This window comes from Nicotiana attenuata, chromosome 8 (genome assembly GCF_001879085.1).
Source record: "Nicotiana attenuata strain UT chromosome 8, NIATTr2, whole genome shotgun sequence".
Classification (NCBI taxonomy): Eukaryota; Viridiplantae; Streptophyta; class Magnoliopsida; order Solanales; family Solanaceae; genus Nicotiana; species Nicotiana attenuata.
Genome location: NC_031996.1, coordinates 7326478 through 7339729, shown reverse-complemented (window position 1 = coordinate 7339729; position 13252 = coordinate 7326478). Strand labels below are relative to the sequence as shown.

The following is a 13252-nucleotide window of genomic DNA, read 5'->3' as shown; positions in this document are numbered from 1 at the left end:
TTTCACTTGGCGACGGGCGGGGGCCGTAAAGGTGTGAATTCGAGAGAAGTCGAGTTATAACCCGTTATGAATTCGAACGAGGTCGAATTTCACTTTTCATTTGGCGATGGTCGGGGGCCGTAAAGGTGTGAATTCGAGCGAGGTCGAATTGTGCCCTGTTATGAGTTTGAGCGAAAGTCAAACTTTCCTTTCACTTGACGATGTGCAGGTTTGGAGGGATGGTGAGATTTGCCTATTGCGTTACTTTTATTGGAGAACATTACTCGTTGCTGCATTGTTTATGCGTGCGTCGGGGTGAGTCCCGGTTTGTTTAGTTTTGCTTTCATTGGAGAGTATTGTGTGTCGGGGTGTGTCGCGGTTTGCTTAATTTTGCTTTCATTGGAGAGTACTGTGCGTCGTTGCATAGTTTGTATGCGTCGATGGAGTCCCAGTTTTATCTGGTCCCTTTATTGCTCGGCTTGGGGAGGCCGTTGACGGGACGGACGATGAACTTATTGCTTGGGTTACTGGGCATCCTGGGACTTCATCAATTCAAACGACGTCCGGATGTGACTCGTAATATTTAGTCGACTGAATTGGCGTAGGATTGTCGTGGCGAGCATACGTGCAAGCTTTTCGAGTCTGTGATCTGCCTGTGTTGGAGAGACCATACGTTCAATGGACTTATTGCTCAGTCCCAGGCTATGGATATTATTTCTTGATAATGTCAGCCCGTCCTGAGCCGTTTCTGTTATTTATAATATGGTACGGCGCGGAGGGTTTTACTTGGTCATCGCCTGCGAGATGATACGGTACGGAATGTTTTCCTGGTGTGTTCGGTGGTTTTTGTTCCTTGTTCGCGCACCTGTGAGAATGCTCGTGTTCCTATCTCGATCCAAAAAAGAAAGTATGATAAGTTAGATTCAAAAGAAATTGCCTATTACCTTGACCTGGTAAATCGTCGAGGGGGCAAGGGCTCTGTAGGGCGACTTGCTTCGTCCCGTGCTCGAATGGCGGTTCCAGATCTGGTAGCCCTGCATTTGGGTTCGCCGTTAGTCGCGTCTAGACTTCTCGTGGGATGAACTTACTTCGCCCATTGAGATCTCGAGCTCGAGTCCCGATCTGATCCCGTATTGTTGTGCGCAAAAAATAAGGGAAACATTACTCTGTACATAAATTACATAGTGCATACGTGTACAAAAATAAGGCAGGATACGCCGGTTATTTCAAAGAATCACACAGTAGGATATCTTCCCTTCCTAAGAGGTGGAAGTACAGATCGGCATATAACGTTAGTAGGGCAAATAGGATCGCGGACGTGCTAAGTGCATAGTGACCGTGATCCTACTTTGAGTACACATATGACGTGCCAAACCCATCCCTACAAGCGAGGCGTGGGTTTTGTATAGATACCGGACATAATTTTGATTTCATGTAAAGATCTGACCCTGATTGGTTTGGTTATTTCAAAAGCTTGCCTACAACTTTCTCAAGTTGGTTTTACACAGAGGGTGGGGCTATAGCAACCGGGAAGCGAAACTCTGGCTGGCTTTAGATCTAGAGGGAACTAAAATTTTGGCTAAGAAATCCCCATAGACGGCGCCACATTGTTTGACCAAAAAGTGTTAAACTTTTTGTCAAACTAATTAAATAAGAGGACCTTGGGTAAATCTTAACCAACGATAATTTACTCTAGATCTAAGATGGAAGATGAGAGTAAGCAAACATAGCACACATAATATTTAACTATAACGGTGATTGAATCCCATCATATAAGAAGAGGATGCTAATTTCCATAGTATCAAACAACAATTATGAAAACGTAAATGAGAAGGGTCACCGATCTTTGGTGAGGTAGAACCCCATACATTGGATATGACTAGACAAACAACATATATTGAGGATCTGAGCCTCCTTGCTTCCTTCTTCTTCGTGGTAGAGGGAGAGATAAAGATTTCTCTTCCTCTCAGGAAACATGTCTGTATCTGGATTTTCTCCGCCCCCTTCTTCTTCTTCTTCTTCTTCTTCTTCTTCTTCTTCTTCTCACTTGGTTTATATACTAGGTCTTCTCCTTTACCCAACTGTCATTACCCCTAGAACTTAAGTCGTGTGACTATATTACGGGCTGACCCTTTGAAATGCCATAGTATCCAATTGGCCTCTCAAGCATTCTGAATACATGACCTCGTCCATGGCCGAGGTGCGTATCGTTCCAGTGTGGTATGGATATGACAGTCCCAAGTAACTTTTCTCTGTCCATTCTCACGCCAATTCGTGTCTGGTCAGATTTTGACCCATACAAGAATATCTGTATAAGATACCTTATCACTACTACTATTTTTAGTAACGCATCTCTAGTAAGTTAAGACAGAATAGTACTTTTGCTTCACTTGATAAGATATTTTTTTATTCTTAAGTGTATTCGACACATACAAAGAACATCAAAAGCTGTATTCCCATTTGTCCATGATATTATTTTCATCTCTACAAAGTTTTTGTTCCTCATTCTTATCAAACCAATAAACTAAAGCCATTGTGGTTTATGCCAATACCTACTATACATACAAAGTTCAAATTAGTATTAAAAACTAATATATGTTTCTCTAGCTAGTGTAGGTCCGATAGAGAAGTACCCAAGCAGTACAATACATGAAAAATAGGATAGTACATCTTTTTGATGAATATATATGATGTTACGGGATCAAAGGAAACAAAATTCCACGACCACCCTCCTTTGTCACCGTTTGCACATAATGGCTAAGCCTGGCGTACACATGCTTTTATAAGCGGTGTCACAGATTGAACAATTGAATTTGAGAATACCGTGCCAAGACAAATATATCATATAAATAAATTTGTTCAAGTTGTTAAGGAATTACAATTCATTACTAGGAGATTTGGCTTGGTGGTTTGATTGTTTTTGAATTTTAATTTAGTGAAGGGCATGGATTCGAGTCATCCCTATATATATTTCAACAGCTAAGCTTAAAAACTTCAAAGAAATGTACTCGTTGGACTCGAACCCCCAGACAGAAATACAAATATGTAGCGTCTTCACCGGTGGACCAAATAGTCGAGATTAATGATGATCATTTGTTCTTTTTGCATGACACCGCTTCGCCTAAAGTAAATCCGCTTCTGGTGAGCCACATTGGTCTAAAGGTGGTTAATTGAATTCCTTCGAGAGCGAAGCTACCTATTAGGAGATGGTATAATTAAATCTTTTTTATTGAAAACTTATACGGTACAAATAGGATAAAAGTAATTTTTTTTGCATATCTAATATTTTGAATATTCACCTTGACATAATAGAAACTTCTAGTTTAGTGATGAACGGGATTTAAAATTACGGTACATTTGACTGAGGTTCAACTTCCACGTGTGGCATTCTTGTATTTCTTTGAATTATGATCTTGCTCCATTACTGATTCACTTTGCCAGAAAATCATTAACATAATGAAAATGTCTTGCATAATAGATAAGGTGATACAAAATTTTTTTAGATCATGTTTTTAAATTTCAACTATGACATTTTAGTTTTTTTTTTTTTTTTTTGAATTCCCTTCTCCCGTCATGCATCTGCCTTGTTTGGAAACCGTGTTTGTAAGATGATATATATATATATATATATATATATATTGTCGAGCTCAAAACGAATAAACTAAAGCTTGACACTAGAAGATGTGTTAAAATAACTTATCAAAGTAAAACGAACGATGATAGAGGAAATGATAGCAATCGCAGCTCTTTCAAGTGGTTTATCTTTCCATTGTGATGAGATATGTGCTGTGATTGTTGAAACAAGCATGCATGTTTTTAATATCCGTAAGTAGACAACTTTTTTTATGGCACGTTGATTGGTTTCCCGAATATTCTTTAAACTTTAAAACCAAGCTCCTTCCTCTTCTTTTTTTTTTTTTTTTTTTCTCTATATATAAAAGCCTCTTCCTTTGAAACATTTATCAAATCGTCCAGCAACATATATATCTCTCCACGTAAAATAGGAAAAAGAATGTCTTCTAGGGCTTCTGAATCACTTGCCGTAGGGAGAGTGATAGGGGAGGTAGTTGACAGTTTCACAGCGTGTGTGCAAATGAATGTGATATACAATGGCAGCAAGCAAGTTTCCAATGGACATGAACTCATGCCTGCTCTCGTTGCTTCTAAACCTCGTGTCGAGATTGGTGGTGAAGACTTGAGGTCTGCTTATACTCTTGTAAGTCATTTCATTTTACATGGCTGCGTACGAAATTTAAGAATGAATTTTTTTTAATACATATTAAAACTTGCGTGTGGTTTCAACAATATTATGACGTTTCTACGGCTATACCAACATGTCATTTAAAACTAACAGGTTTCTTTCATTTGTAAATAGATTAGAAAGGAAAAAGTGTTATATAAATGAAAAAATGGTTATGTTTTTAACTTGTATTCGTACGTCTCTCTGTTTTTCCATTTCTGATTGTTCATTCTTTTATTTGGGAAAGATCATGACCGACCCGGATGCTCCAAGTCCCAGTGATCCATACTTGAGGGAACACCTCCACTGGTAATTCTTAAACTGATGATTCAAATTAAGCAAAAGAATTAGAACGCAAACTTATGTTCCACTCTGTATTATGTGTATGACATTCACGGTAATTATACTCGTATAAAAATTTTCAGGATTGTGACAGATATTCCTGGTACCACAGACGTCTCTTTTGGTAAGTCTGAAGCTGTGATGACTTGGCTAATTAATTAATGATATAAATATAGGTAGAAAAAAGAGAGTAAAAAGTAGTCTCGGCTGGAAACTATATTAACTTAAAATTTGTTAATTTGCATAATATATTATTGTATACAGGAAGGGAGATAGTGAGCTATGAGAGTCCAAAGCCAGTAATCGGGATTCATCGCTATGCATTCATTTTATACAAACAAAGAGGAAGGCAAACAGTGAAACTACCAGCAACAAGGGACCAATTCAATACAAGGAGTTTTGCAGCAGAAAATGGGTTGGGATCCCCTGTTGCTGCTGTCTACTTCAATGCCCAAAGAGAAACTGCTGCCAGAAGAAGATGATATATTATATTAACGCTACGCTAACTTTTTCTTAAACATGTTCATCTAAATAAGCTCTGCACTATAAACCATAGTACGGACAGCATACGGATTACTATTAGTACAACGTCGTACTTTTCCCTCTCTGATTGGTTTAAGTGATTTAAGGGTCATTGTCAAGCATATTATAAGCTCATCTCCAATTATATATGTATGGTGTTACTATGTATAAGTTGTTTCTTGGATTCATCTGCTCTTTTTTGTATCTGCCGCAAAGTTGCATCTCTTTTTGTTTTATATATATATATATACCCCATTAAGATAAATTTATTTTTTTCATTATCAGGTCATCTAAAAAGTATTTAAAAGTAAACTTGCTTGAAATCTTAAAAATAGAATAAATTAGCTGATACAACTAAGTTATAGTACAAAAAATTGTTATACTGAAAGTTGATGACGCTCACTTACAAATTGTACTAAGATTGCAGTTTCACAATCGTATAGGCAACCAACCACTAGTGAGACTTTTGATAAGGGTATTGAGAAAGCTTCTAGAGTGGTTTCGATAAGGGTGTTCAAAGATCTATAGAGAAGACAGAGCAGAGATAGTATTAGGATACGTGTCGGACAACCGATGGACGTGGTCATTTGACAACAACAAACCTAGTATAATTCTACAAGTAGAATTCAAAAATAATAGAGTATACGCAGACCTTAATTACCTCTACCTCGTGAAGGTAGAAAGACTGTTTCTGAAAGAACCTCGACTCAAGAATAAGCAGAAGACGAAGAAGAAGAAGACGACAAAGAAGAAAAAGAAAAAAAAGAGGAGAAAACATAAGAGGAAGAAGAGGAAGAAGAAGAAGAAGAAAATGAAGGAATATCACCAAATAGTAACAACAGGAAAATGAGATAACTGAAGGAACAAAACAACATGAAGTAAAAGAGATCTAAGAGTAGGAAAATACAATAGTGCTACTAATACTACCGGTAAGAACGGACCACCTGCTAACCCTAATTCTCGACGTCCACACCTTCCAAGCACACGAAATGCCACAAGCCTAATTGGGTTTGCTCGAGGCATGAGAAATTCATCTCATCCTTTCTAAGTGTGCCAATCCCTTCACATTGACAACATCGAATGGGTAACGTCAAAAGTTGTCCAGACCTTGTTCGATGCGAGACTGGATGTCACACTAACTGGGCTTTTACCGTCCTTCCTACCACAACTTCCAATATGGAGATGGCAAGCTTAGTCCTTTTGGCCACTTCTTATTCGCTCCATAAGAGAGTAGTTCATCAGTACACCAATTAAATAGTTTCTCCATCTAAGACATCACACCTAATATACAATATCTTGCAAAAGTTGTACAAACAGAGCAAATGTGTAATACAAATTTCCCCTATTCCATTATGTCTTTGTCAGTTTACAGAAACCTAGCGTTTACCTTCATAAACCCCACCAGTACTCAAACTATCTTCTGCAACTTGATGGGGTACTGGTACAAACAGGTTAAGGTTAAAATTATCTGCTTCAACCAGACTGATAATAATTGCTCTACATATACAACAGCAAAGAATTACCTAAGTACAATCTCAAGATTACAGTACTCCAATCTCCTACTACTGAATTCTTTACAAGCACCAACTCCAAATAATCAAGGCAACATTTTTAAGATATTCAAGACGCTGGAGCGCTGGATCTACTGGCTCATAAACCAGCAAGCGAAACAGAAGCTGCACGAAAGATTCAAAAGCATTTAAGAAAGAAGTAATGTCAAGCCTTGAATTTTATGTGCTTCTCTGTTTGGCTCAAAATTTCCTCCCCCAGGGCGCCAAAGCAAGCCTATTAAGCATTAATCTCAGCATTACACTGATGCTCCCTGCTGCAACTTCTTCGGCCCCAAAACATGTTCGAGCAGGTAGTTTTCTCCAATCTCACATTCATTTTGTCTTGGTCATTTGAAGTGGACTGTGACTGATTAGAAGTTTCATCTTGAGTGTCATTTTCTCTGGATTCCAAAGTTGGGGAAGGTCCTTCATCACAAGTACACAAAGGGATTGCAACAGAAGGAAATGGGCTACAAGTCACAGGACAGGAAAAATCAGAAGACACTGAAGCAACACGATTCTTTCTAATTTCATGTGCGCTAGAGGGTGTTGATCGATCTTGCTCACAAGGATGAAGCATGCACGGTGTGCATAAGCTAAGGGATAGATGTAACTTAAATTCCTTTGTAGGAGATCCAGGGAGTTTTACAAATGAGACAATGCCATGTCTGCAAAGTGGACATGGGATGGAGCCAGGCGGACCCAATAATTCAGATGGGATGTTGCTTGCAGAGCAAAGATAGAGTGCACATCTTACACACAATTGATGCCCACAACCTGAATATATCGAATACAAAATAAAAGTTCAATATATATTAAACAAAGTAAATGCTCTTTTATTAATCAAGAAAGCTCTTTTAGTTTTTAAAAGGTCCATAGTGTCATTTTAACTGTTATCATCTTCTCAAGTTCCCAACAATGTATACCAGAAACATAACAACTGTGCGATTATCTAATATCACCTACGTAATAAATAAATTTTCCAAACTCACATTTCCGGAATCAGCACAACACGACTGCAGTTGGTATGAATATGACATTGCTATATTGGTATAAATGCGGAGATCGCATGGTACCCATTTTTTCATTACTCCTTTTGCTCCGTTTTGTGCGATACTATTATTATTCGGGTAGTCGAACAATTTGGTCTATGACTACGAGTATTTCAAACTTTTTAAAATAATCTGAATTGTTGACTATACTAACTTATAGCACTTATCACGTTATCTTCAAACATGTAAATCTTATTTGAAAATTAGCTGTTTTGACCCTCCTATTCCAAACTCCTTCACATAAAACAGGACGGAAAGAGTATGTCAACTATAACAAAACTAACTTAAAACAACTTCTGTATCTTGACCTTTTAAAAAACAACTAAAGTGTATAACGGCAGTCTCTAGACCAACTTACAAGCACCTCGGCAATTCCAACGGGTATCTTTATCCTTCCACCAGCACAACAACAACAACAACAACCACCCAGTATAATCCCACAAGTGGGAATCCTTCCACCAGCACATGTATTGGATAATTATCTCCACAAAAGGTTTAGGTAGATGGGAAGAAATCTCCTGGCATTTTTTTTGCCTCCATGGAGTTTAAACTTTGATCCCTTAAGATTTTCATGCCAACTTCATCTGCATACCCTTGGGTGAAACAACAATATCTAGACTTGATAGGTCGAGTGTGCATAATGGCTTAATTTTGAGAGTGTTCCTCACATATTATGTGAGGAAAGGAGGAACGCAGTTCCTACTCATGTAAAAATAGATAAGGTTGCTTAGTGCTTAATTGTGTATGAAATAAAAACCTTTGATTAGAGGGGAATATTACATCATCAGTCAGGTTCATATCAATCAATCAACTATGCCTTAATTCTAAATTAGTTTAGATTTGGTTGTATGAATTCTTTATATGTATCCATCTGCTTGATTCAGACCAATCTCATTCCAATACTAAATAATTAGTCTTGCGCCCTAGTTCTCTCAATTATTCTTAGCTTTGCATTGATTTTGAAGGATTCTAGGTCTTTGAGACAACTTTCTGTCGTTTCATGTGATTTTAGGTCTACCTCGTCTTTTTTTACCACATTCAATCATCGAAGTAGCACACCTACTGATCTATATAAGGAGGTCGATGTATAATCAAGCTAAAATTCTCATGCGACCTTCTCTAATTTTATCCTCTATGTTACTAGCAATCTTTATCAAATGTAAATCTTTTCTGATCTTGTCAATCTTGTACGAGACATATTCATCTTAATACTAGCATTTATACATACATATCTTGTGGATAGGTTGGTCCCTAGAGGCCCAAAGTTCGCTCCTATATAACATTGCTGTTATAACCACATTTAATAGAAATCTCTCTAATTCATATATTGAACAACATCAAATTGAAGGAAATATTGATACGAACCTTGGGCAGCCACTGAACATACCCTCTCCAAGCAAACGGCACAAGTATCAGAATCATCAGATGAAGTTGTTGAAGACTGCAAACCACACTCTCTGCAGAAGTGCTCACAATGATCAGTACTAATGTATCATTTAATTTTTGACTACCTATTAGATTGACAGTCATTTAAACACACACACACACACGCGCGCGCGCGCAATGGGGCAGGAAAAAACCCCACACCTAAAATATTTCCCAAAGAAAGATCAGAGAAATCACAAAGAGAAGAATAAAACAAGTGCCCATTCTATCACTTATGTAACAGCCACTACTAACAGTCAAATAAAAATCAGCAAAGCCAGCATTCAAGGTCAACACATTCCATCAGTGGAAGGCAAAAGAGAATGGTTAAGGTGTTTTTCAACATGAATAACAGATCAGATATCACAACCGAAGACAGTTCCCATTGAATATCCGCAAGACAAATGGTTAAGGTGTTTTTCTTCTTTTTTTGATTGTTTCTTAAGGTGTTTTCTTAAAGTGAACTAATACGAGTGGGAACAATCATAATATTTCAGGCTTATGCCTTCACAAGCTAAAAAGCTCCATTACACTTTATGCTGTGCATCACACAGATAGAATGCACAGAAAAATATACATTTCAAAGCTTTTGAATAATCCGACAATGCGTGTCTAGTGACTGTGAACTGCTTGTTACAAACCAATAGCAATATATGGAGTATCCTTTTGCAGTAATGAACACACAAAATCCTTAGCAATCATAGTCATATTCTCATCCAGCAAAGACCTCACTTTGTTTAGTTATCCTAGCATATATAACATTGTCAAACAGATTTTGCATCATTGACAACGATTCATTCTATTGATGTTTGCATCTAACAGTTCAGTTATCACCAATGGCATCCCTTATTTTGCTTCTCAAAAAGTAGCTACCAAACATGGACGCCATAAAAACACTAGGTAATCTGAAAATGAAATATCATATGACAAGCATTTGCCTCCTCTCTAATAAGAAAAACTTAATAATAATTAAAAAGTTAGTATATCTTGGACAATGCGTGACTAAGTTTAGGGTAGATATTGAACATAGATCTGTAACAAATTTGATGCACCAAAACATATTTCAACAAAACCACTTCAGATGACAAAGACAGAGTTCAGAAATAAGGCTTTTTTTTGTAAAGAAAAAATATATGGAAACCCCACTCCCCTAATCCTGCAACTACAAGCCGAAAGTGGCAGTTTCCCACATTTGCTTCTTGGTAACTCAAAACCCTACTTATATAATTATGTTTGGAAGTGGAGGGCCCTTACTACAAAGCTATCCTCGCTTATCACTACAAAAATTAGCTTTATGCATGGCAGAAAAGGTAATTGCCATTTACCTTGCGATGTTAAGCACGCTTGATAGAGGCAACGATAAATAACTTGAAGATGGAAAGGGTGGAATTATTGAATCAGAATTTGGTGCAAGTAACGGTTCAAGCCAATGACGCCCCCACATCCTGGCAACATCGAGAGGAAGCCACCTGAAAGAATCCAAATATCTGTTGAGTGACATCTGGAAATTTACAGGTTTGAGAGTTTAAAGTGAGAAGAAAGTTCTGCACAGATTACCCATTGCAGTTCAATGTCAATCGACTGGCACCTCTTGCAATAAGGATCTGTAGGAACACAAAGTAAATTTTCATTTAAAAGTTAACAAGGATCAGAATTGCATCAGAAAACAATAACGCAGATACCAGGAGGGGCCAAAAGTAAACATCTTTTTCTTCTGGCAATTAAAATAAATAGATATCAGCGGGAAGACGAGTTAGCCAATCACCTGACAGCATTTTAGATTTCCTCCGCAGGCAGCATAGTGCAAAGGAGTACTTCCAGCTCCTAGAGAATAATTTATTTTGAAAGCATGTCAATTAAGAATCAACCAAAAACATTTAATCATGCCTCGAGCGAGCTTTTACCTATCAGATCCATCGATGACCCATAGTGAAATGTCACAGCTGACACATTTGCATTAAGATCAAGAAGGAGCTGGACACAATCAAAATACCCATTCAATGCAGCCATATGAAGAGCAGTAATACCACCATCAGCAGCTTTATTTACAAACTTTGACAGAGGACTGCAATGAAACGGAAGCAAATAACGCGATCAGCCAAGTATATGAAGCTTACCAGATAGAATTGTCCAAATTTTCCAAGAAGAATCCAAACCCTCAATGTCAAAGAACGTGTCAGAACTCATGAGCATGGTTAAATATAAGCTCATTTTTTAACCAAGTCTTTCATCAAAACCTAGATAGCCATCTGTTGTATAAAAAGCTAACAAATGAAACACCCACAAGGCCTTTCTTTTACAAGAGCATACGTTTACACTACCACCTCAGTCTTCTTTGTTGCAATTCAACATGAATCCTTATAATAAAAATGAGTACAAATAGATGCAAGCAGATGACCCACCTCTGCTCATGCTTGCATTTTGAGTTTGAACTGTCACCCCTGTCAGCATCTGCTTGAGCATTTATAGAATCAAAAGGGGCACTAGGAACGAAATCAGCCACCACGAGCCGTATGCATCTAACATGTCCATTCACTGCTGCAAAATGGAGAGCTGTCCTCCCACTTAGATAATCCGCCCTCGTAACCTGAAACAAATATTCAAGATTCAAAAGGAGGCAAATTCTATTAGAAGAATGACATGGAGGTCTTAGAAGCCAAAAGAACAATGTGAAAAAAGAACCCCCACGGGGGAAAGTAGAATAAGGGAAGCTCACGTTGCATCTAAAAAGAAGAAGAGTTTGAACAACTTCCCAGTGACCATATCGACACGCCTGCATCAATGCCGTCTTTAAAAGAACAACACAACCGTCAGATTCAATTTATAAATCCATCAATTCAATTGGCAATTCAAGAAAACTCAGCTCAAAGTGCCCCAAAATGCATTCCAACACTAAAATTGAAGAAAATTTCAGCTCATAAAGCTGATCTTTAATTAACTAACTAACCCTTATCTAAATAATAATATCAGCTCATAGAATAATCTTGTAAAGACCCTAAACAGGAACTAGCCAGAGAAAAAATGGGTAAGCAATTCTTTTTTTTTTTCGTTACCTGACCACAATAATTTCGAGAATTGACATCAGCACCGTTCCCGAGCAACAATGCAACAATCTGAAAATTGTTTCAGAAAAATTAATAAAAAGAAATTAGAGATGAAAATGAAAAAGAAAAGAGGAAAAAAAGGAAAAGGAAAAGGAAATACGTCGTTGTGGCCTTTGGCGGCAGCAAAGTGAAGAGGGGAATTGAGGCCACCAAAAGTAGAGTATTTGGAGAGGCATGGATTGCAATCAAGCAACATCTTTGCTTCCACGTAATCACCGTCTCTCGCCGCCGATACCAGCCGTTCGCCGGACGCCGAGCACCCAAACGAATTCCCCATTTCTCTGTTTTTTTCCTCTCAAGGAAAAATCCAAGTTATTTGTCTCTATTTCTATGTCACTATATATATAAATGTTTGTTAGATACGGATGTGAAGTCAAGATATGTAGAAATGGCAGTAAAATTTGACTGAGAGAGAGTATGTCTTTGGAAGGATTTTATTAGAAATTTTTTTGGGGTGGGGGTGGGGGTGGGGTGGGTTGGATGATTAAGGGTGATACGTAAATTGGGAAGGGAGGGGTGGGGAGAATTAGGTCAACTGTCGTTTAACAAAATTTGAAAAAAGAAAATGATCATGTATGTAAAAGATAGCGGATCACCCTCGAGTTTGAGTCATTTTTGCTCTCTAGTTATTCACTTATTCTTTTAGATTTTAATTTTGTTAAGTATTGATAGCGTAAATCTTTTTTTTATAACAAAAATGTTGTAAAATTAATACTGTAACTACTTATGGTAACAATAAGTCGGTGGCTTGAAAAAAAGTAAGGACAACAAATTTGTGACCTGAAAAAAGGTAAGAAAGTGGAAGTTTGTCACCTGAAAAAACGTTAAGTGACTATTTATTTACAGGGAAAAAGGGTCAAATCTATCCATCTACTTTTATAAATAGTTTATATTTAGTTTTCGTTATACTTTGTGAACAAAAATATCCCTATCGTTAGTAAAGTTATTAGAAATACCCCTATTTCTAAATAATGTTCTACATGGCAAGGATCCAGCTTTTAAAATGACACGGTGTATTACATGTGTGTATTTATTTTC

At 37.5% G+C, this 13252-nt stretch overlaps 2 protein-coding genes across 2 annotated transcripts; one reads left to right on the top strand and one right to left on the bottom strand.

The window, feature by feature from the left end:
• On the top strand, positions 3924-5271 carry LOC109230828 (CEN-like protein 1). Its single transcript, XM_019396274.1, has 4 exons — positions 3924-4195; positions 4467-4528; positions 4645-4685; positions 4826-5271. Exons 1-4 carry the CDS (start codon positions 3992-3994, stop codon positions 5041-5043), a joined length of 525 nt encoding a protein of 174 aa, XP_019251819.1. The 5' UTR covers positions 3924-3991; the 3' UTR covers positions 5044-5271.
• LOC109230827 (E3 ubiquitin-protein ligase XBAT33) lies at positions 6350-12646 on the bottom strand. The gene is made up of 10 exons (XM_019396273.1): positions 12315-12646; positions 12164-12223; positions 11827-11898; positions 11513-11697; positions 11015-11175; positions 10876-10934; positions 10668-10714; positions 10436-10579; positions 9051-9142; positions 6350-7410 (listed from the first exon to the last, which is right to left on the bottom strand). Exons 1-10 carry the CDS (start codon positions 12489-12491, stop codon positions 6872-6874), a joined length of 1536 nt encoding a protein of 511 aa, XP_019251818.1. The 5' UTR covers positions 12492-12646; the 3' UTR covers positions 6350-6871.

Coding starts and splice junctions, on each gene's coding strand:
- LOC109230828 (XM_019396274.1), top strand. CDS start 3,992: ATGTCTTCTAGGGCTTCTGAATCACTTGCCGTAGGGAGAGTGATAGGG. Junction 4,529..4,644: donor TTGAGGGAACACCTCCACTG/GTAATTCTTAAA, acceptor AAAAATTTTCAG/GATTGTGACAGATATTCCTG. Junction 4,686..4,825: donor TACCACAGACGTCTCTTTTG/GTAAGTCTGAAG, acceptor TATTGTATACAG/GAAGGGAGATAGTGAGCTAT.
- LOC109230827 (XM_019396273.1), bottom strand. CDS start 12,491: ATGGGGAATTCGTTTGGGTGCTCGGCGTCCGGCGAACGGCTGGTATCG. Junction 11,698..11,826: donor TTCTTCTTTTTAGATGCAAC/GTGAGCTTCCCT, acceptor TATTTGTTTCAG/GTTACGAGGGCGGATTATCT. Junction 9,143..10,435: donor AGCGTGCTTAACATCGCAAG/GTAAATGGCAAT, acceptor GCACTTCTGCAG/AGAGTGTGGTTTGCAGTCTT.